Source organism: Thermochaetoides thermophila, assembly GCF_000221225.1.
Source record: "Thermochaetoides thermophila DSM 1495 unplaced genomic scaffold scf7180000011815, whole genome shotgun sequence".
Taxonomy (NCBI): Eukaryota; Fungi; Ascomycota; class Sordariomycetes; order Sordariales; family Chaetomiaceae; genus Thermochaetoides; species Thermochaetoides thermophila.
Genome location: NW_006383031.1, coordinates 1686827 through 1710909, shown reverse-complemented (window position 1 = coordinate 1710909; position 24083 = coordinate 1686827). Strand labels below are relative to the sequence as shown.

The following is a 24083-nucleotide window of genomic DNA, read 5'->3' as shown; positions in this document are numbered from 1 at the left end:
GGCGTCAGGACCGAGGTGATAATGGCTCATCCTTCTTTGTTTACTTGGCGGTTAGTAAGAGAAACTCTGTTAAATGCAGCAGAGAATATCTCCGGGAATGATACGAGGTTACAAAGCGTTGAAAGGCTTCGGTATTGGAAAGTCTTGGTGGCTCCCCAAATGGCTAATTCCCGTTCCATGATTCTTGGTTCTTCACTACTTCAAAGGCTAAGTTGAGATTGAGACGTCACCTCAGAGAGCCCGGGAGGAAGTTGTTCTAGATAAGGAAGACCGTCCAGATAATCTGAACGTAAAGGTCATATATAACCATGGTATCACGATCGGTTACAGTACGGTTCTGTAATTCCATGTTTAGTGGGCATGTTTAGCAAAAGAACGAAAACAAACTCTGACTAAAAGTGGGAAACAGAGGCCAAAGACTCGAACTCCGAGCAAAGCGGTCACCTGGCTCGTGCCAACTTCCAAGTCCAAGGACACCATTACCGTCTGAACGTGGGCCTTTTGAGCCCCCGATGAGCCAGACACAACCAGAGACCGTCCAGTCTACGCAGAAGGCTGCTCAGTTTAGCAGCTTACCGCTGGCTCCAACTTTCGTCTCAGCTAAGCACGTCGAAGTCTCATGTTTCGGTACGGAAATATCTATATACTATTTTCTATGTACATTCTCTTTATCGCACTCGGCCAATCTCGGCTTTAGCAACCGCCGGGAGTGCCCCCATCCCCGTTAAACACCTCCTCCACAACCACATCAACAACCCCCGAACCCCCAACCTTACACCCCGGCACAGTCACAACCCTCTCGTCCTGCTCAACAATCCAATCCTGCCCACAATCCTGCTGTCTAGCATACTTATACCTCACCTCGCCCCCCTTAAAGCCCTCCTCAAACTCCAGCAGGACGTCTGCCCACCAGAGCGGGCGTTCAGCAGTATAATTGCTGCTGAGTAAGGGATAAGCTTTAGACACGTCCCAGTTCCCTAGTGTGGGCGTGCTGCCCGTAATAAAGACGTTCTCGCCGTAGTAAGTCGGTGCGTCGACCATGAAGCGGACAGTTGTGAGGCAGGGGATTTTGATGTTGGGTGCGCCGGCCTCGGTTGCGGGAGCGAAGGTGCCAATGAAGGAGCCGTCGCTTGGGGTACAAATTTGGGGCAAAACAGGGGCATTCCGACCAGTCGGGACCCAGCTTGCAGGAAGATGTCCATCGCGCCGGTGAGTCATGGAAATGAAGGAGGCGAAGGACCAGGTCAGGTTTGCGGCGGAGGTTGGAGTCCCGGGGGAAATGCGGAGGAATTGCTCTGCTTGCATGCCGTTGGAGGGAGTATATTTCTTGGAGACCTCGATGAAGGAGTCGGCGTAGGCGTGCACGGCTTTTGCCAAGGCATGGTAAGTTGGATGAGACTTCGAATATGTCCCGATTTTGGCAGAGGGATAGAGGTCCTTAAAAAAGGGAAGTGAGGTTGAAGTAATGGTTATCTGCCCCTGGCGAGACCAGGACAGGGCGACGTCGTAGAGAAATTCTGCGGCCCCGTGGACGATTAGGTACCAGGGGTTGCCGCCGAAGTAGGTATCTTCGGGGTAGCGGCCTAAAGCAATGCCTTTACCGACAGGGATGCCTTCGTTAATGGGATAGAGAGTGCGGAAGGTGTCAACGACAGCTTTGAAGTTGGCCAGGCTTTTTGGATGGCATGGCTGTAGCGTAGGACTGTTGCATGAAGCATTGGGGTCAAAGGCCATGATCGGCCCAAGGATCGTGTTTGCATCTATGCCTACCCGGCCAGTTGGCTGTCCGGCCGTGGAGGTGATGAAGTTTGCCGTGTAGTAGGCGCCGTTCCAGTACGAATTAAGCAGGCAGAGGATCTGAGGGGCTTGCGAGCAAGCTGGGCAAGAGAGATTGAGGGACTTAGCGAGGGTAGAGCCCTCGATGAGGGCGCGGTATTGGGATTGGGTGGTGAAGAAGGAAGCGCCAGAAACTTCCTCCCAAAGGTCAAAGGTTGTGGCGTTCCTGCTCAGCGGTTAGCTTTGGCTTCTTGGCTTGATCAAGTTCAGAGACACCCACCAGTACTGCCCAACATAGTTCAGATCATTGCTAATGATTGGCCAGATCTCCCTCTTAACCCTCTCCTTCTGCTCTTGGGAGATAAGATAGTTGCTATACTGGATGAGAGAGATAGCCCTCAATGGAGGACCGTCTCTCTGAGGCCGACCCCAGTTCCCATTGTATCTCGACCCATCAGCGTTGAACTTGGGCTCGCCGAGACCAGCACCGTTGGGGAGAAGTGAGCCTGATGGGTTGCTGACCGTTTGGAGGATAGCCTGGGAGTAGATGTAGTTCTCGATGTGTGGCTGAAGGGCCTTGTTTCCAAAGAGGAAGTCGTCGATGATGGTCCGGAAAGTGAGGGCAGAGTCGCGAGTCCAAGTGTAGAAGTCTGTGTGTGTGTGTGTGTTAGAGGGTTCGTGAAACTTCAAGTAGTCGAATTGACATACAGTCAGGATTTGACTTTGATGGACTGGCGATGACGAGACCGCGTCCTGCTCCAGCAACCTTGGTACCATTGGCGCCAATATTGTCGAGGACTCCTTCCAGGGCAATTGCTCGCTCTAACAGACATTAGATAGTTCTATTCTTGACATATCCGTATGTGAGAGCAGCTTACCGGTCTTGATCCATTTTTCAAGGGACAAAGTCTGAGGGATAGCTCCTGCCAGCCCCTGAGAAGCTAGTAGGCCTGTTAATGCCAGTGTTTTAATCAATGGCATCTTGGAAACACTACTGGTAGATGTTTGACAGATAAATGACCTGTAACCTGCATATCAATATGATTTGGCTCATAGATACTTAAATATCGTCGAGTGTCTTCCTATCGCGCTATCACCGTCAGCTGTGCCCATGCTCCATTCGGTCTATGGATATCATTGAAATCATTGCCTAATACCTCCAGTCCTGGTCAAACACTAAGAAATCGGCCCTTCAAACAACTCTCGCCAGGAGAACTTCCCATTTTGGCCACGGACATCTGGCTTGGCTTCGGTGATATACCGTCGCAGCGTTGCATTCCGCTCCCCGCCTTTCCACGATCACAGGATGCGTCCGATCCGGAGTTCTCCTCGGCTTCATTCGGACCCCTACATGACCGAGTAAATGACCGACATGCATTTTGATGGAGGTTTGTGGGAGCATACCGCTTTATTTGCTGCGTTGTAGTCTTCAAGCTTACGGATAAAGGGTTCGGGTATAATCGGCAAGGGGACAGAACGTTTGTCCAAGATGGATGTGAACATGCAACATCCAAAAATGGTGGAGACCATGCCGGCGCTGGAGAAATCCATAATCCAGGGAACGAGTCTTTCTGGTGGCTGATATCACTGGAATGATGGTTCAACTAGATGAAGCTAGTCTTTCTCACGTGAATAAAGCTTTAACTTCATGTGGAGTAAAGAGTCATACCTTCCGTTTTGGTGTCGATTACCGTTGCTGCGGACTGTCAACGTTGTTTTGATCTTAGACCTTGTATTTGCCCTCTTTCCGCTGTGGCCTGCTCAACATGCTGTTGTTCTAACACCCCATTCGAGTTCAACTCAAAAAGATGCAAGCAGACACTGTCCGAGTTTTTTGTATATGAGTGAATGGTCCAAGTATTACCAATGGTAATACACCCCGATGTGACGACATACATTGATGAGTTTTGTCCTTTATGAGTTTCTCCAGCTGGATGTAATCGTGATAATCCGGGGCTGTGAGCTTGGGAGCCACCTGCATCAGGGACGCAATCTTCAACTGGAGGACTGAATTGGCAGTCAATTTGCGCATGGTATCCGTCGCTGATATTATCAACCGCTGGCCTTGCCAGCAAAATCGAGGACATGAAGGCAAAGGTTCTTGCGGACAGGGTACTCCACATCGGATATGGGATTCCGGCCCTCACATCCAGAACTTTTCTCAGCTTATTATTCTCACCTTCTTCAGAATAGCTCGAGCCAGAGTTGAGACAGGTTACTCTCTTCTGTCAAAGTATAATTGCAAAGATCCAAGGATTAGCAAAGCATGAACTATAAATTTTTTAGCAGCTGCGAGTAGTATGCCATTGAACCAGAAAGACAAAAAAATGAACCTAGTACCTTGTGCTACACATTGCAAATGTCCTCTCACCTAGATCTCAAGCCCACCAAACCATAGTTTCCAGCTCACTCATGTTACCGAGCCTCCTTCAACGATCCCAAATCGACCCCACAATGCGGCTACATCCGCACGCAGCACCTTCGTGGCACGTCTCAACCACTCCCTATCCAATATCCATCCACAGCGCACACACTCAGCAGTCAGCCATGCTCCTCCTCCCGCGGCTTCCATTGGCGACACCTTGACCCTGTGGCCCGCGCGGGGAGCCAGTCGCTGACGTGTGGCGCTCTGTGAGGGTCCCTAGTACTCTGCAGGGTCTGGCATGGCGTCAAGCCACGCGGTACACGCCGCTGTCTTTGATAGGCATCCACTGGAGGACGAATGCAGCCCAGCTAGTGGCATCTGGGGCCGGACGGGGCTGCGCTTCAATCCTGGGCCCCACTGCCATGGTGTTGCAGCGGGTGCCAATGTTGTGCGAGTAGCGCAGCCCTAAGGCCCAAGCAAAAGATGGGACGGAATGCAACGCTCAATGCGGATATTTTTAGTGTTATGGGTAAGGGAAAGTTGAAAGAAATTTTGGGAATTTCCAGATATTTGATCTTGTGTGAACATGATTGTCAATATAAAACTCGGTAGCAACGTGTCTCCTTCCCTGTTACTACCATAACTAGTTCATTCTCTCCCACAAGAATTGCCTGCCGCATCTCTCCCCTCTCCCTCACACAGATGGCGCACCACAGCCATTGTGGCATGCAGCCACGGGAGCCGCAGTGACGCAGCACGCACGCTGAGAGGTGCGACAGGACGCCGCCAAGGCTGCCGCGATACCCCTTCAGGCACAGCCACGCGGTATGCAAGCCAGCAATATGCCTGGAAAGAACCTGTTAGCGAGCCGTGGTAGCGAAACTGGCCAGTCAGCCCTCGGCCTTAACACAGGGCCCAGAGGAAACTGAGGAGAAAGTGCCAGCATGCTGGTTCTGGTTGGGTTTTTCCAGTCGACTGTTTTGTTGTGCTGCTGTGGGCTCTGGCTAAGGGCTGCATCTGGGCTTCTCTGACACCCTGAATCGCCCGCCGCCGGCGGCGGCGGCGCTGGGGCCGGCTGGGCTGGGTTGTCTGGGCGAGCAGTCCGAAATGGGGTTCAGCTGAGGGCTCAAGCTGAGGGCTGAGGGACGGGACTCGGACTGACTGCAGTCTGCTTGTCTGCTTTTCACTCGTGGAGAGTTTCACTCACGCAAACTGGACCGGACACTCTCTTGCAATTGTGCCAGCGCATTCGTGTTTGCTTCCCGTCTAGATCTAAAGTACACCGTAAACTAATATATCCCCGCCGAGTATGTTGTGACCTCACCACCACCGACATGGGCGGCACGCACACCCCGTCTCCGGGCCGGGTGTCATTGTCGCTAGTAGCCGCGCAGCAGCAGAGCCAACGCCAACAAGATCAACACCAAGACCAACACAAACAGCAACCCGTGCCAGAGCGGGGCCACATCGTGACCTCCGATCCCATGCCTGCAGGGCGTCCATCACTCCCAGTCTCCCCGGTCGGTTTCCGGCCGGCAGCGGCCCGGTTGCCACTCTCTCCTTCGGCAGCAGTGGGCTTGTCACGGCCGTCAGCCGCCGCCTCTGATGGACGGCCGGTCTCTGCGGGGCAGAGCGATTATAGCCTGAACTTGAACCATAACAGCTCGTACCACATCAGCACATATCATATTCACCATCAAGCTCAGCCGAACCCAATCCAGTTGCGTCCCCTGCCTTTAGGAACGCCGTCATCCGTGCCGGCATTTCGAAAGTCGTCGTCTGGATCGCCGCCGCCCTTACTTTCGAATGAGAAGTTGCCGCCAATATCGACTCTGTTGAGTCCGTTTGTGGACACTAGGGCGACTGCTCGACCGACGCAGAGTCAAAGTGATCTAAGACCTCCGTCGAGTCATGGCAATCACTCGACTAGTCCCTCTCTTACGCCAGCGCTGCCTTCTCTTCTACCGCCAGAGCCGGGACCGCTAAGAAGACCGCTTGCGCCACCACATCTACAGTACACATCAACATCCTCTGTCCTACCCTCGCTAGCTCCGTTACCGCCGGCTTCAGTACATCGATATGGAGACCCATCTAATACTACGCTAGTCCAAGCAGACCATCTTAGCAAAAGCACTACCTTCCCTCAAGTTGAGGTGCAGACAAAAGTGTCGGTGTCAGTGTCAAACCACAGGCCCTTCCGCTGCGACATCTGCATGCAATGCTTCAGTCGGAATCATGACTTGAAAAGACACAAGAGGATTCATATGGCGGTGAAACCGTTCCAATGCTCAAAATGTGGGAAGAATTTTAGCAGGAAGGATGCGTTGCGGGTGAGTCCCTTTCCACATCTCTTCTCACGGGACCTGCGAGTTTTGCCGATTAAGTGTCTTGGTGCTTTTATGAATGAGTAGACCATTACGCACGCAAGTTGCGAGTGAACAGGGCTTGGCTGATTTGTGTGTAGAGACATCAACTCGTCAAGGCTTGTGGGGAGAAGAGGTCAATTTCTCCAGGAGAACAGGCCTCAGGTTCTGATCAAGGCTCGGGAAACAAAAGAACGACTGGAACAGACTCAAGGTGAGCTTTGCGTCCCGAATCGGGTTCCATATCCCTGACTAATCAGACTATAACATACGTTATAGCAAGCTGTGAACACTGGCAGGCATTTTGTCCGAGTCTTTTTGATGTTCAGCTCATAGTGATAGTTTAGGATATGATACCATAGCTTTAAGGAAAGGGGTGCTTGTCAGCGTATCTAGACGGCACAAAACGGTCTTCTATCTGTCATTTAGGTTGTAGTTGTTCAAGCGTTGAACTTGTGACCTGGAGATACAATAAAGAGGGTTCGTTCGCACAATCGAATTTCTTGAAGCATAGAGAACTCAACGATAAAAGCATATCCATTAAAGCCAGCCCAGCTATCAGTATCCTCGTGGTTCAAGCTGAGTTCAACCAACAGCTGATGGCAAGAAATCCCCACCGTAGGCTGTGTCATAATAATATGTGGCACACGTGCCACCCGACAATCGGAAACATACACGATTGCGATCGGGTATGGTGTAGCGGTAACATCTGCGACTCTCATTATTGAGTGCTCGCAAGCCCGGGGTTCGACTCCCCGTATCCGAGATATTTTTGCCTCTGTCCTTCTTTCTCCAGTGGCCAAGCCCATTTAGTTCTCTATTTTTGCGATAATGTGTGGTTAAATTCCAAAGAAACTGAAGCTCAAAAAGTAAAAACCAAGGTTAGTACCTGAACCCACAGTATGTACATTGCCCCAGCAACCATTTGTTTACACCCGAGCCCCTGACTAAGGCAAACTCATAAACAGCTCGAGCAACTTGGGGAAGATTGGAGTCCTACAACCGTTAACATCAACATCGTAATCTCTCTGTCATTGAAAAGATGTTACTTACCCTAATCCCGTCACCGGATCCCATCCCTTCGTCGCAGGGAAGCCCTCTGACCCACAACCTGGGTTCGAGCCCTCCGTGATATCAGTAAACACTTCGGGATGCGCGTACTACGCTCGTCAACCCTCTGAACCTCCCATCCATTTTATGCAGAGAACTTACCAGTACAGGATGCACAAATCCAACTGGCCCCTTTCCCACCGCCAACCTCTCTTCATTAATCAGCGTCAGAATTGACGCCCAAATTGGCACCGCCACCGATGTCCCATCCATGCGATTTGGATACCCCTTCCAGACAACCTTAAAGTTCTCTCCAATCGCCGCCACATCAGGGTAGGCCCTTCCAGCGAGGTTGAACACCTTTCCCTCGGGCACGCTGCTGTTACTGAAGCCCTCCTCTCCTTTCAGTATGTACCCCTTCTCTTTGATCTGGGGATTCGAGTTCAAAAATTCAGTGACAGCCTTATTCTGCCACCACGGCCTAGGAAAAATATTCGAGAACCCCCCTCCCGAACTCACCCCCTCGGCAGCCACCTCCCTCCAACTGGCTGTTCCATCATCTTTGTCTACTAACATCGTTGCCCCAACGGACAAAACGTAAGGACAATTACTCATCACCCTCGGGGCATACACCGTCCTGTTGGCACCCAAACATCCCACTTGCGAGTTATACCTCCCCCCTCCAACACCCACGTCGCCTGATGACTCGACCACGGTAATGCCCTGCAGAGTAAGCTTCATAATCTCAAGACACTGTCTGCGCATGTAATTTGCCGGCCAAGTGTGTTCTGTGCCAGAATATGAGATAGAGATGACTTTTGTTGGAGGGTGGGCACCACACATAAGAGGGCCGTGGTAAGCGTTGAGGATGATAAAGGCATCTGGGGAGAGGAGGGGCGTTGACGAGGAAAGGTTCAGCGGGGGTACATTGGGGTTGGGGTATTCCGGGTCGCGGCAGGAGGAGGTGCGGCAGTTGCCTGTGAGGTTGTAGGCCGTGAGATGGCAGTAGGAGGCGTCTAAAGCATCAAAGAAGGCTGTAGTCACGTTAATTTCGTTCATGAGATAAAGGTGAAGTGGCAGGGTTCATACTGTTGAAGAAGCCTGGATACTTGCTGTCCGACCTGGTCTGTTCTTGCTGATACCACTCGTCATCAACTTGGAAGAGGACCGTCTTTTGAGGCCAGACAAGAGGGATGGCGACTTCGAAGTCGAGATCAGCTTCAAATCCGGCCTTGGAGACGTCGTTGGTTGGGCCGAGGGCGCCGTTGATGGAGCGAAGACTGGGAAATGTGCCTTTGGGGACCCAACTGTCTGGTGTTAGTTCTCATCAACATAGGTAGGGGTGTGAGAAACATACGGGGCAATATTTCTAAAGTAGGTGTCCAAGTCATGTTGATTGTAATGCTGACCTAGACTCTGGAAGATGCCTAGCTCGTTGCCGGGCGTGGATTTGCTGCCGACGGGGATTTGATACTGAGCTTTAAGACGTCAGTGTTTCCTACAACTTCACTTTAACAACTTGGGTCAATAATCTACCTCTGATGCACTGAGGAGTCACATCCCCCGAGCACCAACCCGACGGTTTAAACCACTTGTCTTCGATCTGAGGAACGTTGAGTTGTGGTGCATCGGTAGCCGAGGCAACATTGTCATTGCGCTTTGCGTTACGACGTTCGATCATGAGTCGACGTGACTGACGCTCGTCCTCAATTCTGATGGCTCTCTTGGCAATCTTAACATCTCGATGGCTTGTGGCGAGCTTGATACCTGGTGTGATGTAATCGATTAGGTGAGAAATGTTATGAGGGACATGGTATCTGGCAAGATGTCAGACACACTTTTTCCCTCTCCGTTCAGGGGCTTACTTACTCCGAGCAGGCTATGCTTAGAACGCCGCTCTCGACGTGCTCATAGATGTGGTACTGTGTGTGCAGTAGCCTCTCAATCTCGTCGACAGGGGCATCGAAACCAATCCACTTTTCACATCAGCATCCCACCGTCAAGCCCTTGAGCGTGGGAGATCACTTACCTGCTTATTGTAGGACATCCCTAACCTCCTCCCGTCAACTCCCTCCCCCCTTAACCAGCTGACGACCTCATCTATGCTCTCTTGCTTCGGCGTAAACAAGTCAACGACTTCCCTCGGTGAGAGGTACTTCCCAAATTTTGGGCTCTTTGGATCGGATCTGCATTTATCAGTTGAGCGTTCACCCTACTTCTGTTGGAACCTCGCCACTTACATCTCCATCAATACCTTCTCTGCCCGCTCGAAGTTTTCTTCTTGCCTCAACCCAATGCGAACAGGCACAGTCGCCCGTCGGCTCACTGTCCCCCGCTTGACCCATCCTTCAAGGTGATGCTGTTCATGCCGCTCATGACAAACATGTCCGCGGGGCACTCTTCTTCCCGATGATGATTGCTTGTTGGCTGTTGCAGAGCCAGACAGGCTCGCTATCACGAAAACGAACACTCTGCAGAGCTTCATTTTGCTCTCCTCTGCTCATCCGCACACCTTGCGACAGCAACAGATAACGGAAAATGACATCTGCCTGCATGCGAACTACAGACAACATAAATAAATTGCACCCCACTTACCCCAACTCGTTGACTCCAACATTCCAGGCTTGCCACCATGGTCTCGGCGATGACATTGACAATCGGAACACTATTTTTGTCTTCGTCTCCAATCCCACCGTCTTGGCACCCCAGATGATCCGCAGGAACACGCACCCGGTACCAGCTACAGAGCGTGGTATCGCGCGGTATCGCGCGGTATCGCGCAGCACCGGATAAATGAAGTGTATATTGCCGAGCCGAACATGAACCGCAACTAAACTTCCAGAAGCAGCACGAGTTCGGAGGTTATAGCAACGAAAGGTTCAACGTCATGCACAAAAAGATAGAGAAGCAGGTACCGAGACAAAATTGGTAGGGTCAAGTGCCAGATGCGTTGATGAGAGAGGGATCGTGTCAAGGCAGGGAGACTAGCAGCGTAGACGCGTTACACATAGATCAATATATTTAATGCCAAGAACAGAGAAAATGCAACCAAAAACGCAGCTTAATCTAGTGCTAAGATGTGAACCTGGGATAGACTTGCGCAGTTACACTGTCAAATGACATTTGTTCTGCTTCTTGTCAATTGACAACCTTGATGACTTTGGAGATTGACAATTGAAGTCGTTTATAGTTACAGCATCCATGACCAACAGATGCAGAAGGTTATCAGTTCTAAGGTTAACATTTGTAATATTATGGCACTTTCCTCCTTAGATGCACAAGAGCACAAAGAAGCATAAAACTGAGGAACACATGGAATTTCGCTAGTCGAGTCGAGCATTCCAGTATCGAGGATACCATGTATTGTCCAACAGAACCCCATGGCAAGTAAGCTGTAATCTTTCTCTTTTCTATGTAGTCGTTAACCAAAGTGCACCTAGGAGTATGCATCGCTGTTCCAAGCTCTTATCCAAACTTACCATCCCCTGGGCTGACCTGACAACCGCAAGCTCAACGACGCAAGCAAACCTTACCACTGAGCCCATGAATGACTTCACGCCCCAACTCGCGCATTCCCTTTCTCCTCTAACCAAGCCTCTAAAAACTCCCCCAAACTCCAATGAACAACTCTCAACTCTGGATCCCACAAGTCACCCTCCCCATCTCCTACAAACTCAAACAATGTTGCATCAGCACACTCCAGCGCCTTGGCAACGTCCATCCCTTCTTCCTCTACAACAGTTTTGCGATTCTGTTCAACACTCGAGGAGCCGGGCTTTACGTGAGAACAAGCAGGGAAAGAAGTTCTCAGGGCATTCATGATCCCAGATAACCTCACCCTTCCGTCCATCCAACCTTCCTCTCGTTCTCTCAACACCCTGATCGCTGACCTCAGAAAGAGAATCTTCTCCGTCAGATGCCCCTTCCGAGCCTTGGCGTTTGCCTCACAGCACTCAACATCATGTACAGCGTTGGAGCAGGCCAGTCGGCTGTAGATGTGCTTGTACATGCTCGCGAGGGAGAGCACCTGCCCGTCGAAGCGTGAATTTAAGCACTTCTTCCGGTTAGGCAGGACAGTTTTCTTCAGACGGGCTGTGAGTTTCCCGAGAAATTTGCCAACTTGGTCTCTGGGGACGGATGAGGCGGCGGAGAAAAGTTCTTGGATGACCAAATAAGCGATGAGGAACCTAATTGATGTTAGTGACTCATTCGCACACATGCAAGGATGATCGAAGGGAACACTTGCACTCCATCACAAATAACCATCAGATCCCGCTTAATCCTCCTGCTCGTCCCCCCATCAACCAAGTCCCACCCAGGAATGCGAGGGAATATTTCCTCTAGCCATGTCATGACATCCTCCTTCGATCTTTCCCCTCCAATATCAACAACAAACATCGTATCTGGCGAGATACCAAACGCTTCTCCTGTCATAATTGTAGCCCCAGTTGCCATACATTTCTTGATAACTTCCTCATCGAGGCCCTTGATTATATCTCCATTGAGAAACATGCTCTTCCCATCACAAACCTCATTCATTAACTTTTGATGCGTCAGTCCTACCCTCTTGTTCTGAGTAAACAGGACAACCTTATCCTCCAACATCTTCCTTATCTCCTCAAAATCAAACTTTTGATTGGGATACAACACCTCCACACCCGCAATTTGCAAGGGGCTGTTGCTCCATCCACTGGCTCTCATCCTCCCCAGTGGCTGGATAATCTGCTTAAACAACATGCTCGAAGGCGTCTTGGTCGTGATGAACACATTAACCCCCCTCGTGCGCTGGAGGGTAAACAAAATGGACATAAAATCCCTTGTATATGGCCCCCAACCAGCAGCCAATTCCCCAGAAGCGAAAATAGGAGACTCGGTGTTGGGATTTGAATCAGGCTGTTCCAACCCGTCGAGCAGAATGTATACCGGTCTTGCGGATAAGGCCTTCGGCGATACCAGGCAGCGAACTAGGGTTCTAAAGGACTGTTCTTTGTTGAGCCAGATGTTTGAGGGTTTGACATCCTGAAGCTGGCGTTTGTCTAGGACGGAGCAGACAATCTGCCCTAGCAATGAGGCACACAGCTTCGTAAACCATTCATCTGTCTCCTGCCCTGGAAGTTGGTAGACGTCGTAGAGACATGCCACGACCGGTCGATCGTCTACCAGACTCGCTCCTTTGGTTTGCTGAGTCTCGGTTTTTGTGAGTTCCGCTCGGAGCGTGTCGACAACAAGGGAGGTCAAGACAGATTTCCCTGTGCCGGGAGCTCCTGGGACAAGGAGGGCTCTGCCAGAAGCTAGCTCCAGCCATTGCTTGACCTGAGGACTTGAGAGGAACCAGATACCTGTTTTCGGATGGCGGTGTTGTGAGAAGGCTCTGTGTTGAGGGAGGTCCCAGGGGTGTTTGAGATACGGAGCCAGGCTGATCCAGTCCGGACTCTCGGCCGGATATGTTGTGATGGACACGGGAACGAGGGTGAGTTTGCCGTCTTGGATCGAAACGGTGTAGGATACCCGCTCTGAAAGACGCTCGGGAATCTTCATGGGCGTAAGAGTCTCAGGTGACGACACCTCCGTGTTCTCCGTTCCCACACTCTCTCTCCTCGAGTCGTCCTCAAACACACCCTCCCCAGTATCGGACCTCGGCGACGCCGTGCTATGTCCAACAGACACAACGGATGCCTTTCTCTCCTGCATTTCCCTCTCACACTTCTCCATAACGTCAACCTTCACCCTCCCCAGTACAGCCCTCACCACAACACATGCCACGGCCCCGGCATACGCTCTCCATACATGCTCAACTCCTGCACGATGCCCATCTGCATAATGACTTATGCCCCTGACCACCAAACACGGCAGCTCCCTGTATAGTGTCCTTGATAGACAGATGTCCATACACAAAACCTTCTCCTCCACCAATGGATCCAACTCAGCGGGGGTAAAAACCGCTGGTAAATCCCCCACCGACGTAGCCACAACTCCATGATGAAAATTAGGCTCATTTCCATAATTCCTGACCAACGCTCCAGACTTATCACATCCCCTGCACGGCGGTAACCCAGGTAATTCCATATCTCGATGGGAAGTCGGCTCCGGAACAAAAGCAACATCCAACCCCTCATGACCCGGCACCCCACAGTTTGAGAGATGTTCCTTCGGTCTTGGTTGCCAGAAAACGTCGCCCACAAACCTGCGACGGATGCCATTCGGGGAAAGAACTTGTCCTAGCGCGGCAAGGAGGTACCCTGGTGGCGGCAGGAACTCGTTCACGACGGCGGAATGGTCCGAAGAGAAGGGGATGATCTTCGTCCCAATGACAACATCACCCAGTTGGACTGGTTCAGCGGGGATGGCGGCTGCGGTGCCGGATATGATGGCAAATCTTAATCCTGTGAATGTTCGTAGGAGATGTCTTACTCCCCGTTCGACGAGGTCCTCCGGCCTTTGGGGCAGACAAACAACTACAACGAAGACTTTACCAACCTTGCCGAGCATGTAAGTGTTAGGATCGTCGGGGAAACCTGGGGGAAATGTGTCGGGGAGGCGCTGGTCGAGACAGTAGTGCGCTGAAATAAGGTCGAGGGGTGAGGAGACGAGCCAGGCTGCTTGGATTGAGGAGGGGAAGAGGGGAATGGGATAGCTGGCGCGGATAGCGGGAGGTTGGGGTTGGAAGGCCATTTTTGATGATGAGAGAGAGTTTGAGATGGCTGGATTGTCGAGATGGTTTAAGGCGACGGGCTAGGACTGATTGGGTTCGTGAGAAGAATACTGTTGATGATGTTGGCATAGATAATGTTAGGAACTCTGTCATTACAATGAACTTTGCGGAGAGATTGGCTTCGAAGCGACAAAACATGAAGAAAAGCAGTGCAAGCATAACTGAAAGAGGTGTTGGCACTAAGCTCTGGAATTGTTTCTCTGGATCGGTGTTTCCTTAGGAGTACGTGCAATAAAAGGAAAGAAAGAGTATTGGGGATCGTCCTCCCGGCTAGGACATTGATTCTTACCGTGATACAGTACAGGTTTTCACCACTGAAAACTTTCACGCCGTGGGCTGATGAGCTGCCACCAATGTACACGCCGTAGCCACGAAGATCGAGTAAAAGACCGGCTAATCATGTCATATTTCCATCGATATGCTTGCCTACATACACTTGATGGTTATTTTCTGTGTATTTGATTGTTTGGTAAGCAACTGTCAGTCGAGGTCAATGAAAGGGAGAGCTCGAAGACGAACGGACATAGAGCAAACATGTGACGTACCAGGCTCGTTCATGTCAACCCTTGCCAAAATGACTTGTAACCCCAACATGTACATATATCCCGGGCAGCTGGTCGAAAGGTCAAGACCTCGGTAGATAAAGTGGAGCGCGACACGGGCAATCCCTTTCTTGCTTCTACCATAGCGTGTCCAGCCCGGAGGAGCATGCGGCCGAAGGTGTGGCGGCAGGGGAGCTAAACCGCGATATCCAGGACCGGGAGGAATCGTCCTAACATCTGGACGCGGAGAGCCGTAAAATCCAGAGTCAAGACGCATGCCCCTCGTATATCTAGCCGCTGTTGAGAGAGCGGTTCTAGGGATGCATGGGCACACCTTAACACATTTTCGTTGGCATCGGATGCATCCCTCCTGGGCCGACATCTATAGGGCGAAAAGGCATTGCTAGAGAAACAGGCAGTGCTGGCCCGCGATGAACATTGGGCGGTATGGCTTGGCTGCTCAACATCATCAATTGGGAGTAAAGGACGCCTTGATGCATCATCCCAAGATGAGGGGCAGGCCCTGTCTGCGGTAAGGCATGATGCCTCCCAGAATGCGGTATGCTCGGTATACCAGGTAGCCGCTGCGGGGGAAACATAGCTGTGATCGAGAATAGGTCAAGATTGCTGAACTGACAGAGACAAAGCAAATAAAAGAGAACTCAATGATAAGATGGCAAGCTTCCAAATTGCACTGCAAGAGTCGGTGCGCTGTTAGACGAAGGCTTTGAACTCAGGATACAGAGCAGGAAATGGAGAGAGAAAGCTATATGGCCGCCTCGATGCTTGGGATTTTACCAGGATAAATCAAATTGCGATCGTTTTTGCATAATAACATATTCACTAGGTGTGTTGATTTTTCGCTCGTCCCGGACTGAGGAATCCATATGTGGTATGCGTGGCATACTGACCGCCATCTCTGACCTGATAGGATGATAGTGGCCCTCAATATCTTTTATCTTTGCATAACCTCTTCCTGTAGTTGCTCAGAATGATGAATTCTTGCACATCTGATCCTTAATATTATATCATATGCATATCACCATGTTTGGCACCCAAGGAGTATAGACAAAACTTGATTTTGAGTTTCATTCTCACTGATATTGTCAACCCTCCGGAGTAGCTTGACTTCTCAAGCACCCGAACTATTCGTAAAAAGCTAGCTCAATGTCTCTCTCTGAACTAAAGGATCAAGAATTCAACATGCTTACAATCGCCAAACTCAAGTATCATCTGTGCAACAACCACCATCCCTCCTATTGCTGCTGTAAATGCAATGGTAACAAGCACGGTTATCAAGCCAACGCTACCTTAGCTAGCATAGGCACAGCGGAATAGCACTCGAAACCCCATAGAGCCTTGCAACTAGCCAAAATAGTGACGACAGCCGATTTTTCTCAGCTATCTCAAACAGGATGTACTGAGGAACCACCACGTCAGATTCCTCCCCATGTTCCAAGTTCAATCGTGACTTGATGGCCTCGATAAGAACCTCACTTACCCCACTTATAAAGTCTGTTGGAACCAACACCAATAACCGAAGAGCAAGCAACTCGATAAAAGGCCCCGCAACCGATCCAACAACAACCCATGTCACAATCCATGCTCTTTGTGCGAGTGTGCTTTCTCCAGGACAAAACTCGGTTAACATGCTGGTGACAATTATCCATGCGACAAGAACAAGCCAAGGCATGAAGTGAAACGGGCGGATGACGCCCCTATCACCGTCTTCACATTGATACTGTTGATGCCCTTGCTTGACGCGCGTTGACTGCCGTTTCTCTGTTACATTGTACTTGCCGTGATGAAGATCTCTTTGTAAGGTCCTGTAGAACAAAGTTTGGGATCAATCCCTGAACAAGGGACTTCCTCAGTTTCAATCGATGCTCAGTTGGCATCGTTGATGGAAAGATCAAGATGCCTAAGCAGCCAGCTTCCGTTCTGGGCATCATACGAGACCACTTTCCACAGGTTCCAGACCGCGCCTGGACTTGCAAAATCCTTCATTATGGCCGCTGGTTCTAGAGATACAAGTGAACCAACGACTCCTTTAATGAAGCAGTCCGTTCGGCGTTCAGCTTCGTTCATCTCTTTTGATCGGACCATGTAGAAAGTTGGATATGCTGGTGCGAGCAAGTCGGCCAAAGCATTCATAAACGACATGGTGAGATAGGGAGTGACTGTGAGCCCAAAAGCAGCATAGCCGAGCCGCGAAAGCTGATTTCCCCGTGTTCGATAAAAAGTGAGCGCTGATGCGATGACCTGTATCATTGTAGCAAATGCCTTTGCTGGATTATAACTGCTTGGAAATCTTAAGGGCTGGCCAAACTACGCTCTAGTCAAATGGAAAGATCTGGTGGTGCAAAAGGAGATGGACGGATATGCCAATCGCTAATGATATAAGCATCACTAAGGACTGAAACAAGCATATACCTATATGGAAGCCGATAGGAGCCATGTACCTGGCGTCTTATGAAGAGCGGATCTGGAATCAGAACCCCAGCGAGGTTGTCCCAGAGCCAAGAAAATCTTCGACCGTATATGTAAATCGAGGAATTTGATCTCCCAGGTCTCGTAACCTGGAAGGCGGGATAACTCTGTTGCTTATTAGGACAATATCACCAACGTTTGGGCTCCGGTCATCGCCTATGTAATCCCTCGCCACAGTTAAAAGAGCTCTGGCGCAAGCTGCCCTTGAAGATCATCTGTGCAGTATTCAGCAAATCACGCATGCCGAACAATGTCATCTATTGCCCGAGCCAAGCCGGAAGTTGGAAAAAGAACGCAGTCAACACAGCCACTAATTTTGTGGATATTGATTCTCCCGGTAGTGTTCTAATCGTCAAACAGTGGGCTGCATAATTGAACAAGAAGAAGATAAGTACCATCCAGCCCATTGCCGGCTTGCAAATCACGTCATGATCTCCGTAATTGAAGTATCCGGTGCCGTTGAGCGCTGCTGTGATAATGAAGGTCAGAGACATGATGCTTCAGTCACTGTGCAGCCATGGTGTTCACTGAAAAATAGACAAAGGAAGGTTGAGAGGAATAACGATTCAGGAAAGCAGAGTTGCAACCAAAAAGATTCTGAAGAATCACACATTGACCTTAACTATAAGAACGTGAGTGAAATGGCTGGGTCCCATGTTGTAACAGGTGACTTGGTCTGTTGCAGACAGGGATCGACAATGGGTCAAATGGGTTAGATGATGGCCACTGACGATGTGGGGTGCACAGCGAAGTCAATCACTACGTGTAATAATCTTTCTTGGTCCTCAGTGTCCTTGTGCTGGGGAAAGGAAAACCCAAGAGAAATCCTTCATCGTGTCCAAGTAGCCCCCCTTATAAAATCCCTTTGCCCTTGTGAGTACCTCGCGGGTCTCTTGCAATCTTCAGGGGTTCTCTTCAGCGTGGCAAGGTTGTCTAACTCATTCTTGCCACCCCCTCATATTTCCCGGGCTCTACCAATCAGATATGCCTTTGCTCTTCTCAGCTCTTGTGTCACTGGTGTTCTATATGTCGACTGTCAAGGACATTTCTTCTCCTTGGACTGCCGTGTCCATGTGACACATATGTGCACATATAGAGTAGTTAGAGCAGGAGCAGCGTGGCAATGCCAATAATTCCATGCGTTTCCCGCAGAGTGCTCAGATACTGAGATATGGCCGCAGCCCAATTATCCGTCGAATCTTGTGTTGATCAGTTTTATCCTGGTTAGTTCTTGCTTCTGGTGTCTCCTGAGTGGGCAGTGGCTTGCCGCGTCCTATGCTGCTAACTCGGCGCTATTGACGATTTTGGCCCACCAGGGGTGAAGGGCGCATCTCAGCGATGTATCTTCGTGACGCCAGGGCAAAAGCTGCTGACCGGATCCGAGGACTTCCCAGAGTTACTATAGCATACTTATAAGAAGTTCAGTCAGCCCAATCAGGGGGCTTCTTCGGCCAGCCCCACCCCCCGATGGTGCCTTAGGGCTGTACTTTCGCATCGCACATTTGTTGACCGACCGTGACCCTGCTCGTGATGAAGCAGATAGGAATTTTAGCGGAGAGCATCTCACTGTTTAGATGCAGCTACGTATGTACTAGCCCAAAGTCCTGAATCACAGGGTAGCATTTGACCAGGGAAAAGCGGAAATGTGACCTTGGCACCGTAGGATCAGCTTTGGATTTGTATGGGCTATGTACTCGAGTGAGAAACTGTCTTCGATTCTTGTTCTAGAAGCACTTGGCAATAGGCAGGATTTCTTACCCTCGACGACCCTGATGACGTAACATCATGGTTGAACGTGGCAGTTTGCGAGCAGATGAGCTTTCTCCGGAGTGGGTTGGTGGCACCGATATGTGGTGTGTGAAGAGAAAGGTAGGCCAGGCACAGCCAAGGAGTGAGTGAGTCTCAGGCAGGGGTCCACAGCCCCGCCGCAAAACAAAAGCTGAATGCGCACTGAGGAAAGCCACTTTCGGACTGCTGTTCCGGAATTCTCAGAACCATCATTGTCAAGGAAAAGACGCCGACTATCGTAGGTATGTTGATTCAAGATCACGAGGAACGGGACTTCTCTTCAGCAGAAGCTTGGAGGAAGCGGTTCGAGTTGCGGAATGACGTAGGCACCAGGAATCTCTTGTAGGATCATTGGTTGACACCTCTTGGCAGCTGACGTTGTCGTTATAGGCGCCAAGACATTGACCCACACTGCCTCTTTTTTGTTATCTTATCGATAAGACGAGCAGACCCTCAAACGAATCCATGAGTCGGAGTGCTCGTTAGCCGATGAACTCACTCTTGCTCATCCAGTAGTTCACTGCTCATGGTAACTCCTCATCCAGGCCGAGCTGTCACAGTGATTGCTCAAATCCGTCTAGCGACAGCAATTACCCCAAAACTAACATGGAGACGATCACCTGATAAATTAACCAACTCTTTAACAAGCAAGCCCAATGACTCGATGGCAATTCTCCCGTTGGGCTCCTGCACATCGGACAGCGAAATGGGAAAAACACTTCATATCTCGTCGTGTTCTGCTCCTGCACCTGAGATCTTGACTAACTTCCCACTAAAACGAATCGCGCCAAACAAGGCACAACTACCATTAACAAGTTGCTGTGAGCTGACTGGTTGGCCAGCAGAACCCACTGAGGGGTAAGAGGGGCAGCGCTGATGTGAGGTGAGGGGAATCTGGACTCGTGGACGCCGTTTGCCGTTGCCACATGGCCCGCATCGCACACTAAGGCACTTTGGTCTGAACTTCTTTTGGACTTTTGGATAGAATGGTTTGGACATTGATATCGACTCATGGATCTAGGGACAGGAAATGTGAGATTCAAGGATGATGAGTGAAACACCTGGGCGATGTGACCGTGAGTGGTTGCAGAAACGGGAATGAAACGGGCTGGTGGTTGGAGAGGCGCCGTGGCAGGGTTGGGTAGTATAAGATTGCGCTTATCGCCTACCTTCGTGGGGGAGCACGACAGCTTGAGTTGTTCGTTTGTCCAGCTGTTGGCTTGTTGATTGCACTTCTGAGCGCCGCAGTTGTTCGTTACTGCGATCGTCGTTCTTTACTTTCCGCCAAATCATATTCCCCGATAATCTTCTCAGTCGCAGCTCACCTCAATCGCAAAAATGGCCACGACAACAACAACCACGATGACAACCGTCTCCCCAACAGAACATAAATCCTTCTCCTCACACATCACATCCCTCCTTAAATTCCTCTCTTCCTTCCAAGGAGACCTCGCCAACGCAACGGGGCCCCCGTCTTTCCTCGCCCCTGTCTCCGTCACAGAAGTCGGCTGCTGCTGGGCACAGTACCCGCGTCTCTTCTCCGCTGCAGCGTTTGAGCCTGCCCCTGAGAAGAGGGCACTGCACGTGCTGAGGTGGTTTCTGAGTTCGCTAAGGACGCAGCTATACACGGGCATTGAGTTCGACAAAATCAGAAATGGAAATGGCAAGAACACAACACGCGGACACTCCATCCGCAAACCGTTAAACGCCTTTTTGGGCGAAGTTTTCCTCGCTGAATGGAAGGACGACAGAGCTGGCGCCAAGACCAGGTTGGTTTCCGAACAAGTCAGCCACCACCCGCCCATCACAGCCATGCACATCTCGGACGAATCAGCCGGCGTCCGCGCCGATGGCTATGCCCGCGTGGAGATGACGTTCAACGGCGCCGTGCATGTCAACCAGGTCGGTCACGCTATCTACCGGGTCGATAGGTATAACGAAGAGTATCTCGTCCCCTTGCCTGATGTGAAAGTCAAGGGGTTTTTGTCTGGCTGCTTGTACCCCGAAATCACTGGGACATATCACATCCTAGGAATCAACGGGTTTGCGGCAGAGATCAAATTCTGGGGGGAGAGCGTGCTGAGCAGGGCGAAGAGGAACTCGTTTGAGGCGAAGATATATCGGAAGGGGGATTCGAAGAAGACGGCGATCTACACTGTGGTTGGGTGTTGGAGTGAAGGGGGATGGACGGTCAAGGATGCCAAGACGGGACAGGTGATTGAGAAGTTTGATCTCGATGCGCCGGAGAACCAGGCAATACCGATCACATTGCTTCCCGTCGAGGAGCAGGATGAGTGGGAGTCGCGACGGGCATGGGCTGGTGTAATTGAGGGGTTGAAGACGGGCAACTTGTCGCAGGTTGTCGAGGAGAAATCAAAGCTGGAGCAGGCGCAGCGGCAGATGAGGGCCATGGAGGCAGTTAGAGGCGTTACGTGGGAGCCACTGTTCTTTAGGTCTTGCTCTGGCGAAGAGCATGAGGTGTTCAGGAGGATGGTGAAGGAGTGGGGGCTGGAGAGGGAATGGAAGTTGGAGGGGGAAAGGACGAAGGGGGTTTGGAGGGTAAATGAAGAGGCCGTCAAGGGGTTGAAGAGACCATTTAGGAAAGGGGTATCTCCGACGGGCTATCATGAGACGTCATGAGATAGATTGTTTAGACATGCATGGACCTGACACTTTGCGAAGGGTTGGTTGTATCATTGGGTTTGGCGTTGGAGGGTATTTTGGCTTTCTCAGGGTTATGACTCCTGATGACGATCTTCATGACAAAACAATGAATAAATCCATCCATGTCCCTCTTGTGATGCTTCACCCATAAGCCGTCTCTATCCGGCCGACACATCCGCATCTCCGCAGCAGTGGAGTCGCCTCCCACATTCTCTGCACCGCTCGTGATGCCGATGATGGAGTCTTGGCGCTCTCTAGCCGGGCAAACTGCCGGCCGGGAACTCTCGGCCGAGGACGGTGACCCGTTTCGGACCGTTGTGGGCTGTTCTTGGCTTTTGTCTCCCACGGGCCGTGATCAAGAGGCATGTATCACGTGGGACAGACTGGGGTCATTAACTTCGATCTGCAGGAGCTTTTTTGAATTTTTTACACCTTCGACATCCCTCGACAAATACATCGTCGCGTTTAAGACTCGCAAGACTCAGTAACAAGGGCATGAACTCAAAGTCGGAGGCAGGAATCGGCTGAAACAGGTTCAAATTGGGTGAGCAGTCAACACGGTCTCACTCACAACACATACCTTCACATACATCGTCGCACATTCACCATGCCAGGACAACATCTTTTGGGCCTTCGTGCACGCCCTGGACTGGGCCGTCTTATGGCCGCAACCCGAATTACACCGCTAGTTCATCATCAACTACGGCACTCTTCGACTGCTGCTCCTCGGAGGGGTCCAGGCCCCCTAACCCTCACCCTCACATCCGCAGTCGCCCTCACTCTCGGCCTATCCATTGGCACGCTTTACGGCCGCCTCACTTCCCCTAGCAAACCCCTCCAATTGGAGAGCCATGGCCCAAACTCAACCTCATCCTCCCTAAATGGGCCTGTGTATGCCCCCCGCATGGAACAACTCCACGCTGCCGAAGAAATCGCCCGTCTCCTTGGGCAAGACGCCGTCGCCTACGATGAAGACGAGCTCGAGGCTAGGGGGCATTCGGACTGGAGTACTTCCAATTCTCCAGAGCGTGCAGTCGCGGTAGTGTACCCCCGTTCAACGGAGGACGTAGTCACCATTGCGAAGATTTGCAACCGGCGCAACGTGCCCATGGTCCCATACGGCGCCGGGTCGTCGGTAGAAGGGAATTTTTCGCAGCCCCATGGGGGAATAATCATCGATTTTCGACGGATGGATCAGGTCGTGGCGGTTCACCCGGAAGATATGGATGTTGTTGTGCAGCCTGGTGTGAACTGGGTCGAGCTAAACAAGCGTTTGACTCAGCAAGGGCTCTTCTTCCCCATGGACCCCTCCCCGACTGCCACGATCGGGGGGATGGTGAGCACCAACTGCTCGGGGACAAATGCCTTCCGGTATGGGACGATGAAGGACTGGGTGGTGAACCTGACTGTTGTGTTGCCTGACGGAAGGGTGGTCAAGACGAGGAGAAGGCCGAGAAAATCATCTGCGGGGTATAACCTTACCCAGCTGTTTGTTGGGGCTGAAGGGACGTTGGGGATGGTGACCGAGATTACCTTGAAGTTGGCCCCAGTGCCAGAGGAGACTTCCGTCGCGGTCGTGCCATTCAGGGACGTGAAGGACGCAGCGGCAGGGGCGGCCGCCCTAATCAGGGCTGGTATCACGGGCCTGGCGGCGATAGAAATCATGGATGAGCGACAGATGGAGATATTGAACAAGTATGGAAGTGCAACAGTCAAGCAGCGGCATTGGGCCGAGCAGCCAACGCTGTTTCTCAAGTTTGCGGCAACCAAGGAGACGATTGGGCCAGATATTTTACGAACTGAAAGGATCCTTACGGAAGCTGTAGGGAAAGTTCCGTTCGAATTTGCTCGGACGAAGGAGGAGGAGCATGCCCTTTGGGCAGGGAGGAAGGAAAGCTTGTTCACGATGGCGAGTATCAGGCCTGAGGGGACACAGATGTGGTCTACCGACGTGGCAGTTCCTATCTCGAGGCTGGCGGACATGATTGAGTGGAGTAAGAAGGAGTGCTCGCAGTTGGGCATTTTTGCGAGCGTCGTGGGCCATGTTGGAGACGGGAATTTCCACGTTGCGATGATGTATGACCCCAGAGACAAGGAGCAGACGGCTGCTGTGGAGAGGTGTGTGAAGGGGATGATGAAGAAGGCTTTGGAAATGGAGGGCACGGTCAGCGGTGAACACGGCATCGGCATTGGGAAGAAGGGGTCATTGAGGGAAGAGGTAGGCGAGGAGACCATCGAGCTGATGAGACGGATTAAGAGAGCAGTCGACCCCAAGTGGGTAATGAATCCTGGAAAGATATTCGACTGGAAGTAGAGACAGAAACTTAATACTA

At 51.2% G+C, this 24083-nt stretch overlaps 4 protein-coding genes and 1 non-coding gene across 5 annotated transcripts; 3 read left to right on the top strand and 2 right to left on the bottom strand.

Annotated features, from left to right (window-relative positions):
• Positions 1-693: 693 nt before the first annotated feature.
• CTHT_0020730 (uncharacterized protein) lies at positions 694-3808 on the bottom strand (the record flags this gene model as incomplete). Its single annotated transcript, XM_006692484.1, has 5 exons — positions 694-2002; positions 2057-2426; positions 2485-2598; positions 2655-2717; positions 3673-3808. 5 exons carry the CDS (start codon positions 3806-3808, stop codon positions 694-696), a joined length of 1992 nt encoding a protein of 663 aa, XP_006692547.1.
• Positions 3809-7189: 3381 nt separating this feature from the next.
• On the top strand, positions 7190-7270 carry CTHT_0020720. Its single transcript is given in 2 exon segments — positions 7190-7227; positions 7234-7270. It is a non-coding gene; the product is annotated as a tRNA-Glu (tRNA).
• A 181-nt stretch (positions 7271-7451) lies between these two features.
• Positions 7452-14226, bottom strand: CTHT_0020710 (tripeptidyl-peptidase-like protein; the record flags this gene model as incomplete). Its single annotated transcript, XM_006692483.1, has 14 exons — positions 7452-7500; positions 7558-7664; positions 7717-7983; positions 8074-8588; positions 8644-8861; positions 8912-9032; positions 9091-9371; positions 9424-9530; positions 9584-9740; positions 9881-10005; positions 10150-10294; positions 11445-11741; positions 11951-13204; positions 13739-14226. The coding sequence occupies 14 exons, from the start codon at positions 14224-14226 to the stop codon at positions 7452-7454; spliced, it is 4131 nt and encodes a 1376-aa protein (XP_006692546.1).
• A 6198-nt stretch (positions 14227-20424) lies between these two features.
• CTHT_0020700 (putative oxysterol binding protein) lies at positions 20425-21726 on the top strand (the record flags this gene model as incomplete). Its single annotated transcript, XM_006692482.1, has 1 exon — positions 20425-21726. One exon carries the CDS (start codon positions 20425-20427, stop codon positions 21724-21726), a length of 1302 nt encoding a protein of 433 aa, XP_006692545.1.
• A 631-nt stretch (positions 21727-22357) lies between these two features.
• CTHT_0020690 (uncharacterized protein) lies at positions 22358-24064 on the top strand (the record flags this gene model as incomplete). Its single annotated transcript, XM_006692481.1, has 1 exon — positions 22358-24064. The coding sequence occupies one exon, from the start codon at positions 22358-22360 to the stop codon at positions 24062-24064; it is 1707 nt and encodes a 568-aa protein (XP_006692544.1).
• Between the last annotated feature and the right edge of the window lie 19 nt (positions 24065-24083).